The sequence below is a fragment of the Arachis duranensis genome, chromosome 5, assembly GCF_000817695.3.
Source record: "Arachis duranensis cultivar V14167 chromosome 5, aradu.V14167.gnm2.J7QH, whole genome shotgun sequence".
In the NCBI taxonomy this organism is placed as follows: Eukaryota; Viridiplantae; Streptophyta; class Magnoliopsida; order Fabales; family Fabaceae; genus Arachis; species Arachis duranensis.
The window spans coordinates 20,679,090-20,703,394 of record NC_029776.3 but is presented as its reverse complement, the minus strand read 5'-3'; the positions used below and the strand labels follow the sequence as shown (position 1 = coordinate 20,703,394).

Below are 24,305 nucleotides of genomic sequence, written 5' to 3'. Positions count from 1 at the left end.
GCTAGTGGAAGTCCAACTTAAGGACGGTAAACAAAAGTGCTAGGAGGGAGACACCCCACCATGGTAAGATCTACCATTTGTACATAGCCATTGAATTCTTCTTTGATTGATACTTGCTTAACACTTGACTTCATGTTTGGTAGCTAGGTGATTGATGTAGTTGCAGCTAGATTTGATTTCAAATTTTGTTTCATTCGTTAAGTTCATTTGGTATTTTATCATGTTAAAACATCATTCTAAAGTGCTTAAGTGGCTGTTTGGAGGGTTGGAATGCTGTAAGTGGTGCAAAAACATGCAAACTTTGAAAAAGGCACCCTCCCGCGCATGCGCGCACCTGGCGCGTACGCGCCTATGAAGCATTTTCAACCATCCACGCGGACGCGCGACGTGCGCGTATGTGTGGATCGCAAAATTACCCCTACATACATTTTCCAGAAAGTTGTGCCCACACTACGCTAGCACCATGCCTGAGGCACAGGCCAATCACGCGTGCGCGCACATGGCGCGTATGCACTCTTAGACAAGTCTGCAGATCGATGCGCTAGCACCCCTTGCGCGCACGCGCCGATCGCCCCTGTGCACTCCTGGTACATATTCCAGAGATTTGGACAACTCTCGCGCCTGCACTAAGCCACCAGCCCACCACCTCTGCCGCGTGCGCGCACTAGGCGCCAACGCGTCCATATGCTCACAACGCAAGGGGCGCGCCCGCACCCATGCCGCGCACGCGCCCCTCGTCCTGCAGCAACCTCTAGGCCACCCTCCAGAGAGTTGAGCCAACCCCAGGCCCAACTCATGCCTGGGGCATAACCGTACTGTCGCGCGCGCGCACCTGCCGCGCACGCGCCAACACCCTGCAGCTAACTTCTGGTACCTCTTCCAGCAAGTTGTGCCACCTCTGAGCCACCCTTGTGCTACTAGCACAAGCACATGGGCGCCCACGCGCGCCATCACCCCATCTCGCTCCCCTGCGCGTGCGCGCACCGTGCGCGCACGCGTGGGCGACCGACGTAAAAATAATAGGGAGCACACTTGCTCCCTTCATTCTTCTCCTCCCTTCTTCCTCTTACCTCCTCTACCACCCATTACCATCTCACCTCCTACCATTACATCCGGCGACCACCCACCTCCGGTGGTCCCTATATTGCTCCCTTCATTCTCTATCATTCCACTCTACAAACTTCCTCTCCCATACCCTTTTCCATCTCTCTCAAGGTACTATACTAGGCTTCCCCCCTACTCTACTTCTCTCTTTTACTTCTTAGTTAGTTAATCTCATTCTCTTTTAGGTAGTCTCTTTCTTTTTTTTCCTCCCCCTTTTGAGCCCCTCACTTTTTGGGGTATTCTTGCTCCTTTTCCGATTAACCCTTCATAGGCACTTGGGTCATAACTTCTCTTGCATTGATAGATGAGATGTGTTGCATGATTTTCTTACAACCACTGTGTATTGTAGAGCTTAATATTGGTTTGTGGAATATTACATTGCTTCCCCCTCATACATTTGCATACTACAACAAGGATGCACGCCAAGTGTTTGAGGAAATGCATACATGATTTTTATGCTCATTATGACTCATTATTTCTTAACTAGTCACTTTTGGGTGCACCCCCACATTCCACAATCCACCCAATCACCTTTTCATAAATTGCTCTCCACTTTTGGTATTTGAGGGTGTATACTTCTCATGCCTTTCCCTTGCATGCTTACACTACCCCTATACCACATGCCAATGATTTGCCGTGCTTCTCACATGTTATCTTAGTTAAATGTTACACCTGTCATGTAATAAGGATACCCATATTCTTACGGCACAACCTCTCACTTGCATAATCACATTCAATTACGCTTCTTTGGGTTTAATGTTATCTCCTTTCTTTACTATCACAGGATGGTCATAAAAAAGAGCAAAGGGAAAGCCCCGAAGAAGCCGACCGTCAACAGAGCGCGCCAAGAACCAACAGTCAAGCCCCTCCTCAAGAAGGCTACGGGCCCCGTTGATGCTATAGAGAAGGACAACCCTCCAAATGACTCAAACAAGTTCCCTAACCGCTACTGCGAACTTGTTTACTCAAGGATGATTGAGAAGAATTATCACCCGGAGCCCCTTCTACTCCTACCGGCCCACCTCACTCCGATAGTGATGCCACACATTGACCGGAGGCAATGGAGGTTCCTCTTGAGGCAACCAATGGAGATCAATTTATCATGGGTGGTGGAGTTCTACTCCAACTACCACTCACCCCTTCTCACATCAGTCTTTGTGCGCCGAAAGCAAGTGTCAGTCACAGTGGAAGCCATCCAAGGAGTACTTAATATTGAGCCATTAGTGGACGGATATGACGCCTATCAAGGAGTCTTGTTAGCATGCAACGAACGTGAGTTTGATTGGAGCGCAGTCCTCCACGTAATCGCTTTACCTGAAGCATTTTGGATTTGGGGAACCATAAAGCAAAGACCAAAGGGTTTAGATGCACGTTTTCTCACTCAAGGAGCCGCGGCATGGGCCCAAATCCTAGCTCATTACGTGCTTCCGAGCACACATGGGTCATCCATTACCGCCGAGCTTGCCTTATTAGTATGGTGCATCCTAACCGAGAAACCGGTCGACATTTCGCATGCCATTCACCAATCCATGGGGCGTATTCATGTTAAGGGAAACTTACCCTTCCCCGCTATGGTGACTGAATTAGTAGCGGCAGCCGGTGTCCACTGCGAGGCTAAGGATCGGAGGACCTCGATCCCGGTCGAGGGAGATGTTATTCCAACCAAGAGATGCCTCAAGCCTCCGGAAGTCGCCAAGGACCTTGGACTGCGCAACTCAACTCGCAACACCATTACCTCATCCGCCCCATATAAATCCGCCACCCAACGCCTTGAAGCCCTTCACAGGAAGCTGGACCGCTATGAGAGGCATAATCAGCACTGATATGCTCACGTGAAGAAGCTTCTAAGCATTGTCACCCCACCTATAGAGGAACCTGATATCTCCACATCTACCGCAACTTCAAGCGGAAACAGCGATGACAACGGAGATGAAGGACACTCGGAACTCGGCCACCCATTACGCATCACCTATAGCACGGAGGACCGTGCCAAGTTTTAAGTGTGGGGAGGTCGGCCGACCGATCCCCGTAGGTAAACACCCAAATAAAATTCTTTTTTTTTCTTTTGAACTCCTTTGTAGTTAGGATAGGTTGCATGATTAAGTTTTCTTTGATACCTAAAAAAAGAATCTTTTTTTTTCTTCTTTTGAACTCCTTTGTAGTTAGGATAGGTTGCATGATTAAGTTTTCTTTGATACCATTTGCATGATAAGTTTACTTGGTTGGAACAATGAAACTTTCTCTTAAGAAACCAATACTTTGGGGCAACCGTGGCATTGCCAATTTTGAATATTTTGATGTCAAACTTGCTTGAAGAATTGTATTTTGGAACATGTTTTTGAGCTAAGAACACAAGCTAGTGAGCTTTGAGCCTTGTTTTGTGGCTACATCTTATAGCCACTTATTCTCCTTCTTGTGTGCAATTGTTTTCTCTCTACGAGTGTGATCCTTGCTTTGTTTGAGTCTATATGTCCATTATTCCTTGTATCCATGCATTTATATGATTGAGGCCATCATTTCATTGAGCTTACTTGCCCAAATAGCCTTACCTTTTATCTTCCATTGTTAGCCAATTTGAGCCTACGCTTAACCCACTTGTTCTTATTTTAGCACATTACAAGCCTTTAAGTGAAAAACAATAATTGTTCCTTATTTGGATCTTTGATTAGCTTAGGCTAGTATGTGTGAACATCATTCAAGAGTGGAAATCTTGGGACATTGAGTGAATAAAAGGGGTAGTTTTGTATTGTTATTGAAAATATCGGGAATTGGGTACATACTCATGTATTGATCAAATGTAAAACCTTAGGCATTGAGGTTCTTGTATATAGAAAGAAAAAAAGAAAAAAAAAGAGAGAGCAAAATAATATGGAAAAGAAAAAAAAAGAAAAAAAGATAGAAAAAAAGAAAGAAAACGAAAAAAAAGGGGACAAAATGCCCCAAAGGAAAGTTCAAATAAAATCAATGCATATGTGTGATGATCAAAAGAAAATACATGAGTATGTGAAAAAGTGAGAAATGGGTAGTTAGGGTAGCTTTGAAATTGTATAGAATGTCATAGGTTAGGTGGAAAGTTTAAGCTTATCAAAAGATCCAAATTTCAAGCTCACTTAGCCAAATATGCATCCTACCCTGACCCTAACCCCATTACAACCTAAAGACAAGACCTCATGATATTTGTATACATGCATGGAATAAATGTTGATTGTTAGATGGAGAACAAATCTTGGAGAGCATGATTAGGAGAAAATTGAGAGAATCAACCTTAGACACTTGAGCGAATAGAGTGTAAACACTTCCGGTGAGGGTTCGAAGGCTCTAATTCATGATTCCCGGCTCTCACGAGCATTCTTCATGCAAAGTTGCATATATTGCACTTGATGCCTGAAAAATTGGTAAGTTCCATATGTTGGCCACTATCGTACCCTATATGCTTGCATGTATCTTAGGAAGGTTGATTTGTTCCTAACCAAGTAGATAGTAGCACTAGTCGTAGTTGCATTCATGTAAGTAGGTTGCACTTCATGAGTCTTATACCTTTATGATCCTTCGGTCTTTTGCATTTCTTTTGCATTTCTCTAAGCATGAGGACATGCTAGAATCTAAGTGTGGGGAGGTTGATAAACCCCATTTTGAGGGTTTATCTTGTGTCGATTTCAGGGGTTTTATTAATGATTCCACACACTTTTCACATGAAAATACAAGACTTTGTGTTCCTTTCCTAATTTTTGCCTCCTGAATGAAAACATGCTTATTTTGCACTAAATTAGATACATTTCTAATCTTCTCTTGGTACCATTTGATGCCGTGACATGTGTGTTAAGTGGTTTCAGGATATAGGGCAGGGATGAACCGAAAGAGAGAAGGAGAATGGGCGCAAAGGAAAGGAGCATGAGAAATTGAGTTTTGGGAACTTCAGCAAGGGCGCGTGCGCGCATTTGGCGCGCCCGCGTGGATTGCGCTGCTAGAAGTCAAAGCCAGAAGCCAAGCCACGAGCCGGCATGTGTAGCGGCTGGGCCCTAATCCTAGAAGTCAAAGCCAGAAGCCAAGCCATGAGCCAGCATGTGTAGCGGCTAGGCCCTAATCTCCATGGGCGCGCACGCGTACGTTGCGCCTCTGCTCGCATTGCAAGATGCCCCAGTGGCGCGCACGCGTGCTTTGCGCGTGCGCGCCGATGCTCGAATAGGGTTTTTTTTAAAAGTCACGTGATCTGGGCATGGAGACAGTTGGAGACCTCATCTTAGGGGAGTGCCTTGGCGGGAAGAGCTTAAGAAGACTAGGGGTTGAAGGGTTGAGGGACTTTTTGCTCATTTTTTAGATGGTTCTAGATTTTTTTGCTATTGGTAGTTACACTCTTGGGGGTAGAGAGAGATTCCAAGCTTTCATTAGGGTTCATCTTCTTCCATTTCTGAATTCTCAATCACTCTTTGGTGAGATCTATTGCAATTCTCAATTTACTTTGTTCATGTTATAGATCTTCTTCTCTAATCTCAATTAGTGCTTGTAATTGATCAATTCTCATAGATCCTAGATTCAACTTTGTAGTTTTGGATTCTATCAATTTCTTGAGAAGTTTATTTCCATTGTTGTTCTTGGTTAATTGTTGTTAGTTCCTTGTGTTGAAGCACTTTCAATTCTACTTTCTTCTCATTTTTACTATGCCTTTCATCCTTGCTCATCAATTGTTTGATAAAATGCCAACACTAGTTATGGAGTAAAAGTTTCTTACTTGGCATAGGGTTTGGACCATTAGAAAGAGTTGAATAGTTTATGTTAATTGTTGATTTGGAATTAGAAATTGCTAATTGACTTGGAGTGCACTAAAACTAGATTTCCCTAAGGTAAAACTAGGACTTGTGACTCAAGTTAGTTATTCTCATTTGACTTTCCTCTATACCTAGAGGTTAACTAAATGAAGCAAGGCCTAATTGTTGTCATCATTGAAGGAACTATAGGGATAGAATTTCTAATGCCAACCCTAGGCCAAGCTTTCCAAAGATTGATTGTTTGTCATCTATTTTGCTAAACCTTCAAAGAATCATAACAAGGGTTCCTAATCAATAAGATGCATTCTCTAGCAATTTCAAGGGAGAACGACTCGGGAGACTAGTACTCTCGGTTATAGATTGTAGGATTGTTTGATGCGAAGTTTAAGTGTCGGTTAGACTATACTCACGATCATATTCATCATTGAATTCTAAATCGACATGCTAAAATTTCGTTTATCAGGAGGCCGCATTGATTTCTCTTGCTTTCCTTGAGTTGACGTCGAACTTGAGAAAACCCAAGTTCGGCGTGGAGATGGCAGTGCGATTTCTCTTTAGAGGCTTTGAGCTGGCGCCAAACTTGAGTGAACTCAAGTCTGGCGTGAAGTGGTCCATATGAAATGGAGAAAAAGGGTATACTATTATATATCGTTGGAAAGCTCTGGAAGTTAGCGTTTCAATGCCACTAGAATAAAGTCAATTAGACCTCTGTAGCTCAAGTTATTTCTGTTTGAGTGCAAGGAGGTCAGGGTTGACAGCATCATTCGCTTTCTTCCTTTTCTGCCACAAAATTCCGTCAAATCCATTCGAATGCTACCTGAAATAAACAGAAATTGCAAACAACTCAAAGTAGCATTCATAGTAGCTAAAGGTAATTAAATCTTGATTAAACTCAATAATTTGAATGCAAATTCACTAGGAAAAGATAGAAAGGATGCTCACACATCAGTCTCTTTATTCTCTTTGAGGTGGATAATATCTGTATATTTTATTTAATCTTAAGGAAGTTACTTATTAATTAGGAAAATAGAACCTTAGTTTAGTTTAGGGTTTGAAAATTAAAATTTAAAATTTAAAATTTAAATTTAAATGTAGAGAATTTGAAGTTAGATATTTAGAAATTAAGATTGGAATTTGAAATGTAGGATTTATGGCTTGTTGATAGTTTTTGCAATAATTATCTAAAGTTGGAAATTTGAAACCTGATTTTTTTGGAGGTGTAGGGTTTACTAATAGAAATTTAAGATTTACAAGTTGATTTAATTTTGTAATGTTTGTTGTCCTGAAGTTGATTTAAAACCTAGGTAGTTTATGTCTTGAAACATAAATTATGGTTTGGTGATGTTAGTGTTAGAAATTAATTAGGCGTTCTTTATTTCTGAATATGCTGTTACATGATAAGATCATACCTTATTTGGAGAGGGCTGGGTTGTAGCATCTAGCTAGGCTGAACGTGCATTAGTTCTAGTTGGATGAGCCTCTGGTCAACGTATTTATTGAGAGGTGGCGGCCTAAGATCCACACTTTCCATATGCCGTTCGAAGAGTGTACTATCACGCTCCAGGATGTGGCATATCAGTTGGGGCTGCCCGTGGATGGACAGCCTGTTTCTGGGTGCATGACTGACTTCCACCTGCATATCGAGGGTGCCAGATCGGTGTAAGAGTGGTTCCATGAGCTCTTTGGTGAGCTTCCACCATCGGATAAGAGAAAGTTATACACGATCCACTTCACATGGTTTCATGAGAGGTTCAGGGTGTTACCAGTTGATGCTTCTGAGGAGACCGTGCGCATATATGCACGTGCGTATATTATGATGCTTCTGTCGACACAGCTGTTTATGGACAAGAGTGGTAATTGGGTCCACCTTTGGTGGTTGCCATTTGTGGCGAGACTTGACGACATCGGCAGGTATAGCTAGGGCTCAGTTGCGTTGGCATAGTTGTACCGATGCATGTGTAGGGTGGCTAACAGAAACATTACCAACTTGGCCGGCTCCTACAGTTGCTACAGACATGGATCTTTTGGCGGTTTCCCACATTGAGGCCGCAGGGGTTTGACGCTTTTTCATTTCCGTTGGCATCCAGGTATTCGTTAATACATGTAGTCTTTCATTTTCCGTTATAAGTTATTAATGTTCTACATATGAAAGTACAAATTCATGTGATATTTCTATCATTCAGATGGGCCACTTATTTACCCACGTCTGATGGGAAGGAACAAAGAATTATCCAGTATCGCCTTGCATTATATTGACTGAGTGATCGAGATATAAGTCATTTATTTTTGTTTTCAATATTTTATTAGTTCTTCCCCCACTTATTTGTATACATTGTTACAATGCTGACTAGTCTCCTCATTATCAGATTGTGTGGGAGCCTTATGATTCGCTGGACGTACTTGCCATCATTCATCTGGAGATACTGACTGAGGAACATAGTCAGTTATAGCGGGTGGTCACTAGTCTGATATACTTTGTAGTGATTGAGTGGCATCAACATCTACCTGAGTCAACTCTGAACATAGACTATCTTCATAGTAAGGATGGCACGGGTGGAGATAGATGGTTCCCCTCTTACTATTGGACATGGCATGAGCATTGGGACGAGTGAGTTTGCTCTGTGTTGAGTATCCAGAGATTGGTTGATCCTGGTCCATCTGCTGAGTTCCTAGACTAGTGGTACTGGGTTGCACATAGGATTCTGTCATTGGAGATTGCATTTGCAGATCCCAAGCCAGTGGAGATTTCGGAGGATGCCGTACTCAGAGGGTCATCGTAGGCGCCTGTTAGAGTTCCAGCATCGGATATACCTGATAACAGATGCATGGAGCGGAGACGATGCATTAGTCATGGGCCACTGATCAGAAGTGGCACTGGCTTGACGACATGATGCAGGAGGAGCAGCTTGGTGGTGGGGATGACGGAGGCTAGGCAGATCATCGCCTGCATCAATCTAGTGCTAAATGACAGGCTGCTCGTGCTTGACGAGCACCTTCCGTCCACCATGATAACGAGGCTGGATCGTCCCGTGCTCACCCTACTGACACTCAGCCTGGTGGCACTGCGGAGGCTACTATGGGTGATACACCTTTTACTCACGTATCTAGCTCCCAGGTATTGCATGATCTTGCTGATCTTGCTACCACTACTTTGACCATAGATTTTGACGATCAGCTGGCTGGGCCACACTAGCGTGGCAAACGGGCCTAAACCCGTCGGGTCGGCTCGCGTAAGCCGCCAAAAAAGGCAGGTTGGACTGGAAAATTAGGACCGCCAAATAGTAAAAGCCCGCCTAACCCGCACCGCTTAAACCGCGGGCTTTGGCGGGGCAGGCGGGCTTCCCCGCCAGGCTTAGAATTTTTTTAACAAGGGGTATTTTTACAATTTTTTTTACCAAAACCCAACTTTCCCCAACCTAACTTACAAGAGAATGAAGATGAAAATTGAGTATTTTGGATTATATTTATTTTGTTTTAGAGACAATATTTATAATTATGTTTTGGATGAAAACTTAGTTTATAATTATATTTATTAAATATTTATAATTACAAAGACTTTAATATTTGTGAATAAAAAAATTATAATTTGTTTATACTTTTAGAAATTATAATAGTTAAAAGTAAAAATAGGAGATATTTTTTATGTTTTTATATATATTATTTAATAGTTAAAAGTTAAAAAAAAAAAGAAAAAAAGGAGGTTATTTGGCGGGCTGGCCCGCTAGTGTTTTTATGTTTTTTCTACTCAAGATCATAAAATATACTAATTCAGTATTCAACTATTCATAACTCATTTACCAAACATAATGTTGTGTTTGTGTTTGCGTTTGTGAACAAAGGTTAAAAGGTAGTCCAACTGAATAATTTGGATATGGATTGATTTGAGTATAATTATATTTTGGAGTTTATTTTGTGTATTTTAAAATTTGAAAGATTAAATTATTCAATTTTAAAACTTAAATTAATTTGAGAAATTACTCAAAAGGAAGGATTAGGAAAGGCTAATTTCTTCAATACTTAGATTGGAGGACCATGGTAATTGAAGTAGCTCTTGGTGGAGCTTAAGAACGTCTCCAACGGGAGAAAAATTGGAGCCCAGTTACTGTTGTGTCAGAGAAAAAAAAGAATTTATGTATTAGAGTGAGAATAAAGTGAATTTTAACATTAATTTCGAGAAGGAGGAGTCCCTCTAAATAGAGGCTCCTGTTATCCAATCAACACTTGCCATTTGGCAAGTTATTTAAAAAATAAATAATTATATAAAATATTAATTAATTAAATAATAATTATAATAATAAATTATTTTAAATAATTATATTTTTATTTAATTAATAATTTATATTAATTATTTAAATAATAATTAATTAAGTAATTAAATTATAATTAATTTATTAATAATTATAATAATTAATTAGATTAAATAATTAAATTTTTATTTAATTAATAATTTATATTAATCATTTATGTCATAATTAATATTGAATATTATTTATATTATTATATTAAATTAGCCGTTGCAAAATTAGAATTTGTAAAATTAGCCGTTAGAAACTAGCCGTTACTATGTTACCGTTATTATTAATAAATTAATATTTTGTTACTCTATTTATACCACTTAAATACACTTCTATTCTCACACTTTTTACTAGTCTTCTTCATCTTCTTCCAAGATTACGAAATCAAAGTTCTGCTAATATTATTTTTTGTTCGAAAAAATGAATCCAAACCAACTCAACTCTTTCTTCAATTACTTACAAAACTTTTCTCAAACTTCAAATACCTAACAATCTCAAACCTCAAGGTTTAGAGTATGATGATATCGAAAATCGCTTATCACAACCTCAGTTGGGAGAAGAAAATTTTGCATCATACCATCAATTTCTCTAAAAAAAATGCCCAACTTCAAAATAGGCAGCAGTATAGACAATTGAAAGAGGACTTGATTGAACACATATGACAATTTCGCAATGTTTGTCGTCAACTATAGAGCTTAATTATGTAATTAATTTATTAATAATTATAATAATTAATTAGATTAAGTAATTAAATTTTTATTTAATTAATGATTTATATTAATCATTTATGTCTTAATTAATATTGAACATTATTTATATTATTATATTAAATTAGCCGTTGCAAAACTAGCCGTTGTAAAATTAGCCGTTGTAAAATTAGCTGTTAGAAACTAGCCGTTATTATGTTACCGTTATTATTAATAAATTAATATTTTGTTACTCTATATATACCACTTAGATACATTTTTATTCTCACACTTTCTACTACTCTTCTTCATCTTCTTCCAAGTTTACGAAATCAAAGTTCTGCTAATATTTTTTTTTTGTTCGAAAAAATGGATCCAAACCAACTCAACTCTTTCTTCAATTACTTACAAAACTTTTCTCAAATTCCAAATACCTAACAATCTCAAACCTTAAACTCTCAAGTTCCAAATCAAAACTCCACACTGCCGAATACATTTCAAAATCTAAATTCACAAAATCTTTCTAATTTTAATTTTCAAGCTCCTTATAATAATCAATTTCCTATATTCCAACCGCAAAATCAAAATTCACAAACACCACATTTTTCATTTTCATCCATATTTAACCCCTCTATCAAAAATGTTACTCCAACTTCCTTGCCGTTTCCAACTCAATTCAGTGCATCAAGACATAACTTATCTGATGTTGGTGGCTCTTCTAACCCATCCTCTCAGACTCCTATACATTCTAGTCCAAATTCGTAATGTTCAGATTTTGCCAACCCTCGTGGATTAGATGCTATCGACCTCAGTGATGATGATATTGAAGATCGAAGGCAATATAGTATTCAACACTGGAATTGGAAAGAGGATGAGATGCTGATCAGTGCATTTTGGAGTCGAATTCATAGCTACTATGTAGAATTTTGCTCTGACATGACAAGGGGAGTAGTTGCACATAAGAAACGATGGTATAAGATAAACAAGGCTGTTGCACAATTTGCTGGTTGCTACGATCAAACTAGTCAAAACATTAGGAGTGGTTCGAACGCTGATGATATAAAGGAGTTAGCCTATAAACTTTATTCCAAAAATTATGGTAAAAAAATTTACTTTTGAGAGGCATTGGAACATGCCTCGGTTAGAGAAAAAATGGAGAAGTCAACTACCTACACAGAGTGGCAGCTCAAAGAGAACCAAGGTTAATGCAACTGGAGCATACTCATTCTCATCAAACCTAGAAACACCGTTGGCTGACGAACCCGGTGTGAACTCTCCCATTCGCCCACAAGGATCAAAGAAGAGCAAGCGAAAAGGTAAGGAAAAAGCACAAATGTCTGAAGATTTTAGCGAAAAGAAATCATCGATTGTTAAAAAATTATCCCTCATGGAAGATATTAAGAATGTTAGAGAAAAGAAACTAATGGATAGGAAAAAAGAAAGAGAAGAGGAGAGGGAACATAGAGCAAAGATTATGGCAATAAAAAAAGGAGTTACAAATTCAAGCGGCAATGAAAGAACAAGAATTATAAGCTCAAGCGGCAATGAAAGAACAAGAATTACAAACTCAGAGGTATTTTAAAAAGAACGGGAAATGGAAAGGGTGGCCAAGGAAAGGGAAAGGGAAATAGATATGCAAATACTTAATGCTGACACGTCTACAATGAATATAAAACGACGAGCTCTTCATGAGATTGCATGTGAGAAAATAATCGCCAAGTGGTTTACTTAATGGTTCCTTGTATTTGTAGAGTTATGTAGTATGTTCTTATTTTTATTGCGTATTACTGGTATGTGATGTAGTTTGTTTTATTTATTTCTGATGTAATTTTTTAAATTAGTCAATATTATTGTGCCGTTATTATTCATGATAGTGACCGTTGCAAAACTAGCCGTTAAGTAGCCGTTGTTAAACTAGCCGTTGAGGAGTAGGTACTTATTGCAGACACACTTATAAATATCAACTATCAATGACTCTGCAACTCCACTTCAACTCTTGTTTCTCACCTCGAAAGAGAACTAAAAATTACATTTCTAGATATGGCTAGAAATTCTGATGATATGTTTAATGAGGCTTTGTATGGCAAAAGAAGACGACAAGATAACACACTCATAGATAATTGGATCGATGAGTGTTTACTCGAAGATTCAAAAGAAGATATCGATAGAAGCTCTATCCCAACTCCTCGTAGATGGATCAACAGATATCGAGAAGCAGGACATGATCGCCTTTTCCAAAATTATTTTGCAGATGAACCGGTGTATAATGCTGATATTTTTTTACGGAGATTTCGAATGAGAAGACATGTGTTCCTTCGGATAGTAGATGCTCTCTCAAACGTCTATCCGTATTTCCAATAGAGGGTTGATGCCACTGGAAGAAGAGGCTTGTCACCACTCCAAAAATGTACCGCTGCGATACGGATGTTAGCATATGGCGTAGCAGCTGATGCTGTTGATGATTATGTGTACATAGGCAAGAGCACTACAATTGAATGCTTGGAAAAATTTGTTGAAGGTGTCATTTCGGTGTTCGAGGATGAATACTTGCAAAAACCAAATCCAAATGACGTACGACGCCTGCTACAAATGGCGGAGGGTCGTGGCTTTCCTGGCATGTTGGGTAGTATTAACTTCATGCATTGGCAATGAAAAAATTGTCCAAAGGTGTGGAAAGGTATGTACATAAGTGGTTATCGTGGGGTTGCAACTATAATACTTGAGGTTGTAGCATCTTCAGACCTTTGGATATGGCATGCGTTCTTTGGAGTTTCTGGTTCAAATAACGATATCAACGTGTTAGATCGTTCTCCAGTGTTCGATGATATTCTAAATGACCGTGCTCCGAAGGTAAATTATACTATTAATGGTAATAATTATACTATGGGATACTATTTAACATATGGTATTTATCCTGAATGGGCCATATTTGTCAAATCAATCTCAAAGCCACAAGGGGAGAAACGCAAGTTATTTGCACAATACCAAGAATGGCAAAGAAAAGATGTGGAGCGAGCATTCAGAATGTTGCGAGCACGCTTTGCAATTATACGTGGTCCAGCTCGCTTTTGGGAAAAGAAGAAGCTTGCCAATATAATGATAGCTTGTATTATATTGCATAATATGATTGTTGAGGATGAAAGAGACACTTATGCAGGAAATTTTGCTCAAGGCTTAGAGTATGATGATGTCGAAAATGGCTTATCACAACCTCAGCTGGGAGAAGAAGATTTTGCACCATACCATCAATTTTTCTAAAGAAATGCCAAACTTCGAAATAGGTAGCAGCATAAACAATTGAAAGAGGACTTGATTGAACACATATGGCAATTTCACAATGCTTGTTGTCAACTATAGAATTTAATTATGGTTTTTTTTTGTTTTAAGTAATTTTACAAATTAGTATAATCCCGAATTATATATTGTGTATTATTGTTATATATGAATTTATTTAATATTAATATCTTTTAATAGTGAATTATTTTTAAATTTTTAAATTTAATTTATATAATTGAAAAAAATTAGTTACATTAATTTTAAGTATTTTAATTAATTAATTAAGTAGGACCACAATAGAAACTAAAGTTAGTTCTTCTTAATAGAAAAGAGAGATACTTTGAATTCTTATTTATTGTTTATAACGTAAAAGCTAATATAAAATTATTTTTTATGACAAATGGATCATAAATAAAAACTTAGATAAATTTTCTACTGAAAATGGTGTAATGGACGCTGCGAGAATTCCTTCAGGTGGGGTGCTGGTTTGCTCGAACAGGAATAAGTTTGCAACTAGCTCAGAGGGAAGGTGGAAGTATGCTCGCTACAACAAGAGTAATGACACATCATCACTAATCCTTATATGGCATTTAATTCTTTTTATCATTACAAATACATTTAGCTTATTTCACATTATTATATATAACGTAAATTATGTTTTTTTGTCTTTAATGTTTATAATTTTTTTTAAATATTTCTAATATTTAATCTCATTCACTTTTATTTTTAATATTTTTAATTTGTGTCAAAATTATTTTTAGATATTAATTCCATCTAAAATTTAGGAATAAAACTAAATAAATTAAAAATGTTAAAGATAAAATTGAATAAAATTAAATGTTAGGGATATTTTTTAAAAAAAATCGAAAATGTTAGAGACAAAAAATATATTTTATCCTTATACATACTACTATGAAAGATGACAAAAATCTTACAAAAACAGAATACCCACAAAAATTACCCGCGACAAAAAGGTAAATGGAGCCTGTGAAATTTCTATAAAAACAAATGACTTGTCCCGCAAATAAATGAAGATAGAAACCAGGGTAAAGTTACCTGTCCCATAAGATAAAATTTCAAAATATTCATATTTATTGAGGTAAATTATGTTCTTTCTGCGTATATCAACTTTTTCACTAAGAGAGAGCTAAATGGGGACTCATAATGGGATGAAAACATGGGACAGAGACGTAGAGCATTTTCTTAAGAGTAAAGGACAAATAGGTCCCTGACCTTTTTTTTCACAGACATTTTTGTCCTCAAAGATTGGAAAATACATTCATGTTCCTGACTTTTCCAAAACGCGGACTCAGCGGAAAACGCTGACGTGGCTCCCGTGGCGCTGACCTGGCCGTTACGGGAGCTCACGTGGCATGTAACTTTTTAAAACAGGATATATTGTCCTTTCACACGAAAATGTGTAGCTTTTCAAAACAGGACATACTAGTCCTCTCACCCCAAAACGACGTCGTTTCACCCAAAGCCCCAATCTTTCACATTTATGAGACAACTTTGTTTTTGCCTCTTTTGCTTCTTTCTCCAATTGAACAAGCCGAGTCTTATACTCCTCAGCCTTCTCTGCTTCAACTTTGGCAATTTGCATCTCTTTTTCTACAGTTTTGCTCTTCTTTGCTTCTACCGCCTTGAAAGCTTCAGCTGCTTTCTTTCTCTCCTTCTCCGAGTTTTTCTTCTCCTTATCCGCCATTTTCTTCTCTGCGTCCAGGAGCTCCTTCAACCTACTGATTTCCTTTTCCTTATCAGCTATACAAGCTTGAAAACCCTCTATGCTCTCATTTCCATTCTTAGCATCACCACCAGGTTTCTGCCGAATCGCATCAATTTCAGACCTCAAACTACATACTTCATTCTCTAACGATACTCTAACATTACATTCTTTAAGCTTCTCCTCAGCGTCTGCTTTGCCTCGCGCCTGTTCTTCTTCACATTTTGCAAAAAATACAACATTGCAATGTTCACTAATTACAACTTAATCCAATCTGTTCAGTAAATTCACTCGCATAAATTCTACTTAATATGCATAAAACTCTTATTCAGATTCACTACTCACATCCCAAAGAAAACGACATAAAAATGAAAAATTGAAAATAAATAAATAAATAACCTTGGTTGAGCTTCACATTTTGAGCCTGAACTTCATTGATTTTGGTTTCTAGAAGCTTCACAACTTGGCGAAGAGCATTTTGTGATTCTTGAAGCTTCGAACACTTCTTCTTCCACTGCCACAGATAAGGAAAATAAGTAAATAAATAAAGAACTCGACTTTGAATGATAAATAAAGCGAAAAAGAGAAAAAGAGAGGGTTTTACCGCTTCATAGTGGGAGCAAGCAGTGGCGGAAACAGGTTCGAATAGGTGATCTACAGAGAGAGCCATTGATAAACCAATATTTTATGGTTTATCTTGTATTTAATTGAGTGGTTTTATCAAGCTTTTCACCCACTTATTCATATGATTTGCATGATTTTACAATTCCTTCCTAGTTTAGTTCTATGATTGAAAACATGCTTCTTTGGTCTTAATTTAGCTAATCTTAATCCTCTCCTATTACCATTCGATGCCTTGATCTGTGTGTTAAGTGTTTCAGGCTTCATAGGGCAAGAATGGCTTAGAGAATAAAGAGGAAGCGTGCAAAAATGGAAGGAACACAAGGAATTGAGGAGATGACCAGCGAGAAGTCACGCGGTCGCATAGCTCATGCGACCGCGCAAAATGGAAGAAATCAGAGTGACGCGTTCGCGTGCCTGACGCGACCGCGCGGATTGGAAGCTGCACGAACGACGCGATCGTGTGGACAACGCGCACGCGTGATACGAAAAAGCTAAGTGACACGATCGCGTGGACGACGCGGACGCGTGACGTGAGCGATCTGCAGAATTACAAAAGTCACTGGCAGAGATTCTGGGCCGCATTTCAACCCATTTTTCAGTCCATAAATACAGATTAAAGTCAGAGAACATGCAGAGACTCAACAGGCTTTTAATATTTCATAATTTTTAGTTTAGATGTAGTTTTAGAGAGAGAGGTTCTCTCCTCTCTCTTAGGGATTTAGGATTAGGATTCCTCTTAAAGGATTTAGGATTTCAACTCTTCAACAGATTTAATATTCCTTTTACTTTTTATTTTTCTTTTACTTTCAGATATTTTGATGCTTGTATCACTTATGTTGCCTATTTGGCTTATGAACTTTTTCATGTTAGATTTGACTGCTTTTATTAATGCAATTGAGGTATTTCAGATTTATGACTGCTGTCTTTTATTTATATAAATAATTTAGATTTTTCTCCTTTTGGTCTTGGTTAAGAAATCAGTAACTCAGGAGTTATTAGACTCAATATGATCGATAATCGCTATCTTTGCTAATTAGCTTGAACTTCTATAATCCTTATCTTTTTTCAGGAATTAACTAGGATTTGAAGATCAAACTAATTAGTCACTTGACCTTCCCTTGCACTAGCAAAGGTTAACTAAGTGGAATTAAGATTCAATTTTTATCATCATTGATAAGGATAACTAGGATAGGACTTCCAATTTCTCGTACCTTGCCAAAAGTTTATTTTACATTCATTTATTTATTTGCCAATTAAATTACTTGTTCCTCATATTTAAAACCCCGATTTACAATCTTCATAACCGATAATAAGAACATACCTCCCTGCAATTCCTTGAGAAGACGACCCGAGGTTTAAATACTTCGGTTATCAATTTATTTAGGGGTTTGTTACTTGTGACAACCAAAACGTTTGTACGAAGGGATTTTCTGTTGGTTTATAATCTATACTCACAACGCGACTGTATTTTTACAAATTCTTTACTAGCAAAAATCCCGACGTCAAAATGGCACCGTTGCCGGAGAATTGCAAACATGTGCCTTATTATTGGTTATTGTAAATATTTTTCAAAAAAAAATTCATATTTTTATTTTAAAATTTTTATCTTATCTTATCTTATTTTAAAATCAAATTTCAAAATTCAAATCTTTTTCAAAAAAATCATATCTTTTTCAAAATCCTATCTTATCTTATTTCAAAAATCATATCTTTTTCAAAATATTTTTCTTATCTTTCTCTTTTTCTTATCTTCTTCAAAATATTTTCTTTTTGTTAGTTTTTTTATTTTCTCCTACTACTATGAATTCTCACCCTTCTGGCTTCAAGTTTGATTCCAATGTTGTTGTTAGGAATGGACACTATAATGAGAACAGGAATATGCATCAAGGTCAAAACAATCAAAGGTGGACGGAGCCAAGAGGATTTGATCAACCCTTTAGGCAACAACACCTTCCAAGATATCATGGATGAAGACCACTCTACAATGCATACCAAAATAATAGATATCCTCAACATAGCTTCGGACCACCATACTCACAAGCCCCTTTCCGCCATTCTCCTCCATCTGACCCTAACCCATATCCACCATACCAACCACCCTATGAACCGTATGAACCATATATCGAACCACCCCAATTCCACCCCAATTACTCCCAAGAACCACCACCTCAATATACACCATCTCCATATCCATCAATCTAAAAGCACTATGATACTACTTATGATAGCCGAGCGCAACAAGAATCAAGGGATCATTTCAAGGAATCAGTGGATCAATTTCACGCAACCCTTCATCAATTGAACCAAGCGATAAATCAATTAGCTTCCCAACATTCGGACACTCAAGGGACCCCAATGGCTTCATATGGACAATCTAATGAAGAACGTAGCATGAAGGAGAAGTTAGAAACTCCAGTGGACAGTGAGCAGCACGATTTTGTACTGGAACAATTGGAAGAAGCTACGCCCACCATTGAAGAGGAAGAAGTGGTTGAAGACTTAGGAGATGCTGAACCTCCATGGGAAAGTCAAGTTATAGAGCCTCCTTCAAAGACATTTGAAACTGATGTTGAGGAGGGTATACAACCTCCAAGGCATCTCATGGTTGAAGACTTTGAAGGGGATGATCAAGAGATGGATTCAATCATTGATGAATTCTTATCTACATTTGAATCCTCTTCCATTGGACTTGATATGGAGTTTAAAGAAGATGAAGCACAACCTCCCATGTACTTGGTAAACAATGAAGAAGAGATTGAATTGGAAGAAAGCCACCAAGAGAAAGAGGTTGAAATTGAAGAAGCTTACAAAGAGGTAGAAGTTGTCAGAGAAGAGCACAAGGGAGTGGAGCTTGCAAGTTCATTAGAAACCCCTCCCCCTACGTTGCCATCATCCTTCACAATATTCAAGTGGGTAAAATTCATATCCTTAGCTTTCTAATTCCACTTGAATATGGGCTACTAGAGACGGATGGTCAGCTTAGAGCTCTTTTTGGCATTAAGAGTAAGCGGAATATGGTCAGTGGTAAGAATTGTCCTGCAAGGTTCATTATGGTTGGAAGCTTTAATTTTAAACGCAAAGGTTGGTGTAAAGCTCAACTGAATGGGTCTAAGAGGTTATTTGACCGCTTTAGTGAGAATTCAGATTGCCTGCCACCCGGTTGGACTACTGATGATCAACTTGAAGACGGGTGTAGAAACAAGATTTGGGACCCCGGAGGCTATTGGAAGTACAAACATTGGTGGGGATTCTTGGATTAGTACAAGAATAAGCCACCATAACAGGGAGCTCACCGAATGTCCAACTTAAGGACTTAAACTAAAAGTGCTAGTTGGGAGACAACCCACCATGGTATGATCGTTTCTTTCTCAATTTTATTTCGTGTTGTTTATTTTTATTTTATATTATTTTCATTGAACCTGGAATTACTCATAACATCCATATCATTTTGCATTCTGCATACTGCATCAAAAAAAAAAAAAATTCGCACGCGACGCGATAGCGTCGCTGACGCGTCCGCGTCACAGGTGCTTTAGGGAGAAACGAAAAGTGAACAGAGAGTCACGCGAGAGCATGGCTGGAGGCGTTCCTTTGGCACAAATTTGACCCACGCGACCGCGTCACTGACGCGTCCGCGTCATGTGGGAAAAATGCCTCCCACGCGTCCGCGTCACCCACGCAAACGCGTGCCCTATAAATCGACGTAAAAAGGGTGTATGGCCAAAAGTTGAGTTGGAATTGGGCTGGGCTCGTGCTAGAAGTACAAGCCCTACCACGCGAACTCGTGCCCCACATGAACGCGTGCCCCACGCGTCCGCGTCGTTTTTCAAAATAGGCCATCCACGGATTGCGTAGCACACGTGACCGCGTCACCCTAAAATTTGGCACTATGAGTTTCAAACAGAGAGTTGCGCGGCCGTGAGGCTGCACTCGCGCTAATGGCACAAATCGTTTCACGCGACCACGTGGATGACGCGTCCGCATCATTTCATAGAAGCGCTATCCGTGCGAACGCGTCACTCACGCGTCCGCGTCACAAGCAGCGCACAGCTTATCTAGAGTAGCCAAATATCTTATCTTCTCTTCCCCAAATCTAAATCTTTTCTTTCCCTTCTTTTTCTTTTTTTTCTTTCTTTTTCTTTTAATTGGTGTTGGAAATTTATTTGGGTCATTATTCTCTATCTTTTGTTTGTGGATTATTGAGGATCTGTTGGGACAATTATATCACTTTTTCATGGGATTGCTTGCATGTTCAAGTTACTACTTTTCATCATATTTTCACCATGCATGCTATGTATTTGTGAAAACACCCATATGACATTATGCACTACTTTTATGTTATCATACTTTAATGCCTGTTTTTCACAACACCCATTTTATATTTTATTAATTTAATATAATTTTTATTACAAACAGACTTTTAGTTTAAAAAATTTGGTAATCTAACTTGGACATTGAATGCTTGATCTATGATACTCATGCCTTTGCCAGCATGCCAATAACTACCTTGCATTTAACTGTCATTACATGCACTTGCTATATTTCCATTGATGAACTTCTCACATGTAGTCATGACCATGTGTTAAAGTCATTCTTTTTTACTGTGCATTGATTACCACCTTTCCCACTCTCTTCCTTGCTGGATCCCCTAGCTTTACTTCTTACTTTCTTTTTCCCTTTTCAGGATGGCCACCAAGAAGGGTACAGAGAAAGCTACTCCTAAACCACCGGCAAGGAAAGGAACAAAGAGAGCACCAGCTGAGGAACAACAACCCCCGTCCACTTGTATATCTTAGCATGCACCGAGGACGGTGCAATCTTTAAGTGTGGGGAGGTCGATACCGATCTCGACGGGTTAGTTATTCTCTTCTCAACACCAATATTCTATTTTCTTTGTTTGTTCATTGCTGCATTTGCATATTTGATTGCATGTTTATTTGATTTTATGCATTTAGTTACTACTTGGTTGAAGTAATATTTTTTTTCAAGAAATTTTTATAGTATTTCACTAATTTAAATTGAAAAATTTGTGTTAAACTTGTTTGGAAGTTGTATTTGGAACATAGTTAAAAGCTAGAGCACACGACCTGTGAGACTTTGAGCTTATTTACATGGTTACATTGTTTAGCCATAAATATTTTATTCTTGTGTGTTTTCTTCTCTATGATTGCAATCTTTACTTTGTTTCATTCTATATGTCCATTATTTAGTATATTTACATGCTTGCATATGATTGAGGCCATTATTTGTTTTAGCTCACTTATTCCAAATAAGCCTACCCTTTAAATTACCTTTGTTAGCCACTTTGAACTTTTTAATCCCCTTCTGTTCTATAACCACATCACTAGCCTTAGGCAGAAAATAAATTAAATATCTCAATTGAATCTTTGGTTAGCTTAAGATAAAGATTGTGTATCAATTAAGTGTGGGGAAACTGTGGGAACATGGGTTAATAAGGGAATGTATCATGTTCCTAATATTGGAAATTTGGGAACCTACTCATGAAAAACCAAAATTGAGAATTTGGGAACCTACTCATGAAAAACCAAAATAGAAAAATAAAAAAAATCCATGTGCATTGACAATGTTATGTTTATTTTTTATGATTCAAAAAAAATTTAATAATAAGGGGACAAAATTACCCCAATGTTAAGCTTTAATAGAAAGATCAATGCACATGTGATAAAAGTAAAGAAATATCAAAAGTTTGGTATATGAGTATGTGATACAAAAGTGGAAATTATGGGTAGCTAGGCATGATTTAAGAAGTTATATAGAGGGTGTGTGTGTTTATGTAAGAGCTTATGTTAGTCAAGGATTCAATTTATAGCTCACTTAGCCATACATATATCCTCACCCTTGCCTTGGCCCCATTACAACCTTGAAAAGACCTCATGATGTTTGCATTGGTACATTAAATACTTGTTGATTGGTTAGATGAAGAACAAAGTTTAGAAAGCATGACTAGGAAAGAGTAGAGTGATTACCCTATACACTAGAGAGACTAGAGTGATATACACTACCAGTGAGGGTTCAGCGCTTAATTCTATGTTCCCTGCTTTCATGAGCTATCTTCTTCTTGCAAGTTATTTGTATTGTATTTTATGATTTGAATTAGTGAAATCCAGTTCATATTTATTCTTGAAAGATTTATTTACTTTTTCATCAAGTAGGTAGAATCATTTTAGCATGTAGTTGCATTCACATTCATAGGTTCCATTGCATGAGCCTTGCCTTTTCCTACTCATTTATTTGGTCTCCTTGAGTTTAGCATGAGGACATGCTAATGTTTAAGTGTGGGGAGGTTGATAAACCAATATTTTATGGTTTATATTATATTTAATTGAGTGGTTTTATCAAGCTTTTCACCCACTTATTCATATGATTTGCATGATTTTACAATTCCTTCCTAGTTTAGTTCTATGATTGAAAACATGCTTCTTTGATCTTAATTTAGCTAATCTTAATCCTCTCCTATTACCATTCGATGCCTTGATCTGTGTGCTAAGTGTTTCAGGCTTCATAGGGCATGAATGGCTTAGAGAATAAAGAGGAAGCGTGCAAAAATGGAAGGAACACAAGGAATTGAGGAGATGACTAGCGAGAAGTCACGCGGTCGCATAGCTCACGCGACCGCGCGAAATGGAAGAAATCAGAGTGACGCGTTCGCGTGCCTGACGCAACCGCGCGGATTGGAAGCTGCACGAACGACGCGATCGTGTGGATGACGCGCACGCGTGATACGAAAAAGCTAAGTGACGCGATCGCGTGAACGACGCAGACGCGTGACGTGCGCGATCTGCAGAATTACAAAAGTCGCTGGCAGAGATTCTGGGCCGCATTTCAACCCAGTTTTCGGTCCAGAAACATAAATTAAAGTCAGGGAACATGTAGAGACTCAACAGGCTTTTCATATTTCATAATTTTTAGTTTAGATGTAGTTTTAGAGAGAGAGGTTCTCTCCTCTCTCTTAGGGATTTAGGATTAGGATTCCTCTTTAAGGATTTAGGATTTCAACTCTTCAACAGGTTCAATATTCCTTTTACTTTTTATTTCTCTTTTACTTTCAGATATTTTGATGCTTGTATCACTTATGTTGCCTATTTGGCTTATGAACTTTTCTATGTTAGATTTGACTACTTTTATTAATGCAGTTGAGGTATTTCAGATTTATGACTGCTGTCTTTTATTTATATAAATAATTTAGTTTTTTCTCCTTTTGGTCTTGGTTAAGAAATCAGTAACTCAGGAGTTATTAGACTCAACGTGATCGATAATCGCTATCTTTGCCAATTAGCTTGAACTTCTATAATCCCAATCTTTTTTCAGGAATTAACTAGGATTTGAAGATCAAACTAATTAGTCACTTGACCTTCCCTTGCACTACCAAAGGTTAACTAAGTGGAATTAAGATTCAATTTTCATCATCATTGATAAGGATAACTAGGATAGGACTTCCAATTTCTCATACGTTGCCAAAATTTTATTTTACATTCATTTATTTATTTTACGTGCCAATTAAATTACTTGTTCCTCATATTTAAAACCCCGATTTACAATCTTCATAACCAATAATAAGAACATACCTCCCTGCAATTCCTTGAGAAGACGACTCGAGGTTTAAATACTTCGGTTATCAATTTATTTAGGGGTTTGTTACGTGTGACAACCAAAACGTTTGTACGAAGGGATTTTCTATTGGTCTAGAATCTATACTCACAATGCGACTATATTTTTACAAATTCTTTACTAGCAAAAATTCCGACGTCAGCCATTGGCGGCAAAGAGGGAATGGAGAAATGTGAGATTCTTCAATCACTGGCATCGGAAC

At 38.1% G+C, this 24,305-nt stretch overlaps 2 protein-coding genes across 2 annotated transcripts; both read left to right on the top strand.

Moving 5' to 3' along the window:
* The first annotated feature begins 12,891 nt into the window (after window positions 1–12,891).
* On the top strand, window positions 12,892–13,503 carry LOC107488611 (uncharacterized). The gene is made up of 2 exons (XM_016109368.1): window positions 12,892–13,110; window positions 13,213–13,503. The coding sequence occupies exons 1-2, from the start codon at window positions 12,892–12,894 to the stop codon at window positions 13,501–13,503; spliced, it is 510 nt and encodes a 169-aa protein (XP_015964854.1).
* Window positions 13,504–13,530: 27 nt separating this feature from the next.
* LOC107488610 (uncharacterized) lies at window positions 13,531–14,109 on the top strand. The gene has a single exon (XM_016109367.1). It carries the CDS (start codon window positions 13,531–13,533, stop codon window positions 14,107–14,109), a length of 579 nt encoding a protein of 192 aa, XP_015964853.1.
* Window positions 14,110–24,305: the final 10,196 nt, after the last annotated feature.

Excerpts from the sequence above, each read along its gene's own strand:
- LOC107488611 (XM_016109368.1), top strand. The coding sequence starts at position 12,892 with ATGGCTAGAAATTCTGATGATATGTTTAATGAGGCTTTGTATGGCAAA. Across the intron at positions 13,111-13,212 it reads ATTATTTTGCAGATGAACCG|AGGGTTGATGCCACTGGAAG; the intron begins GTGTATAATGCT and ends TATTTCCAATAG.
- LOC107488610 (XM_016109367.1), top strand. The coding sequence starts at position 13,531 with ATGTACATAAGTGGTTATCGTGGGGTTGCAACTATAATACTTGAGGTT.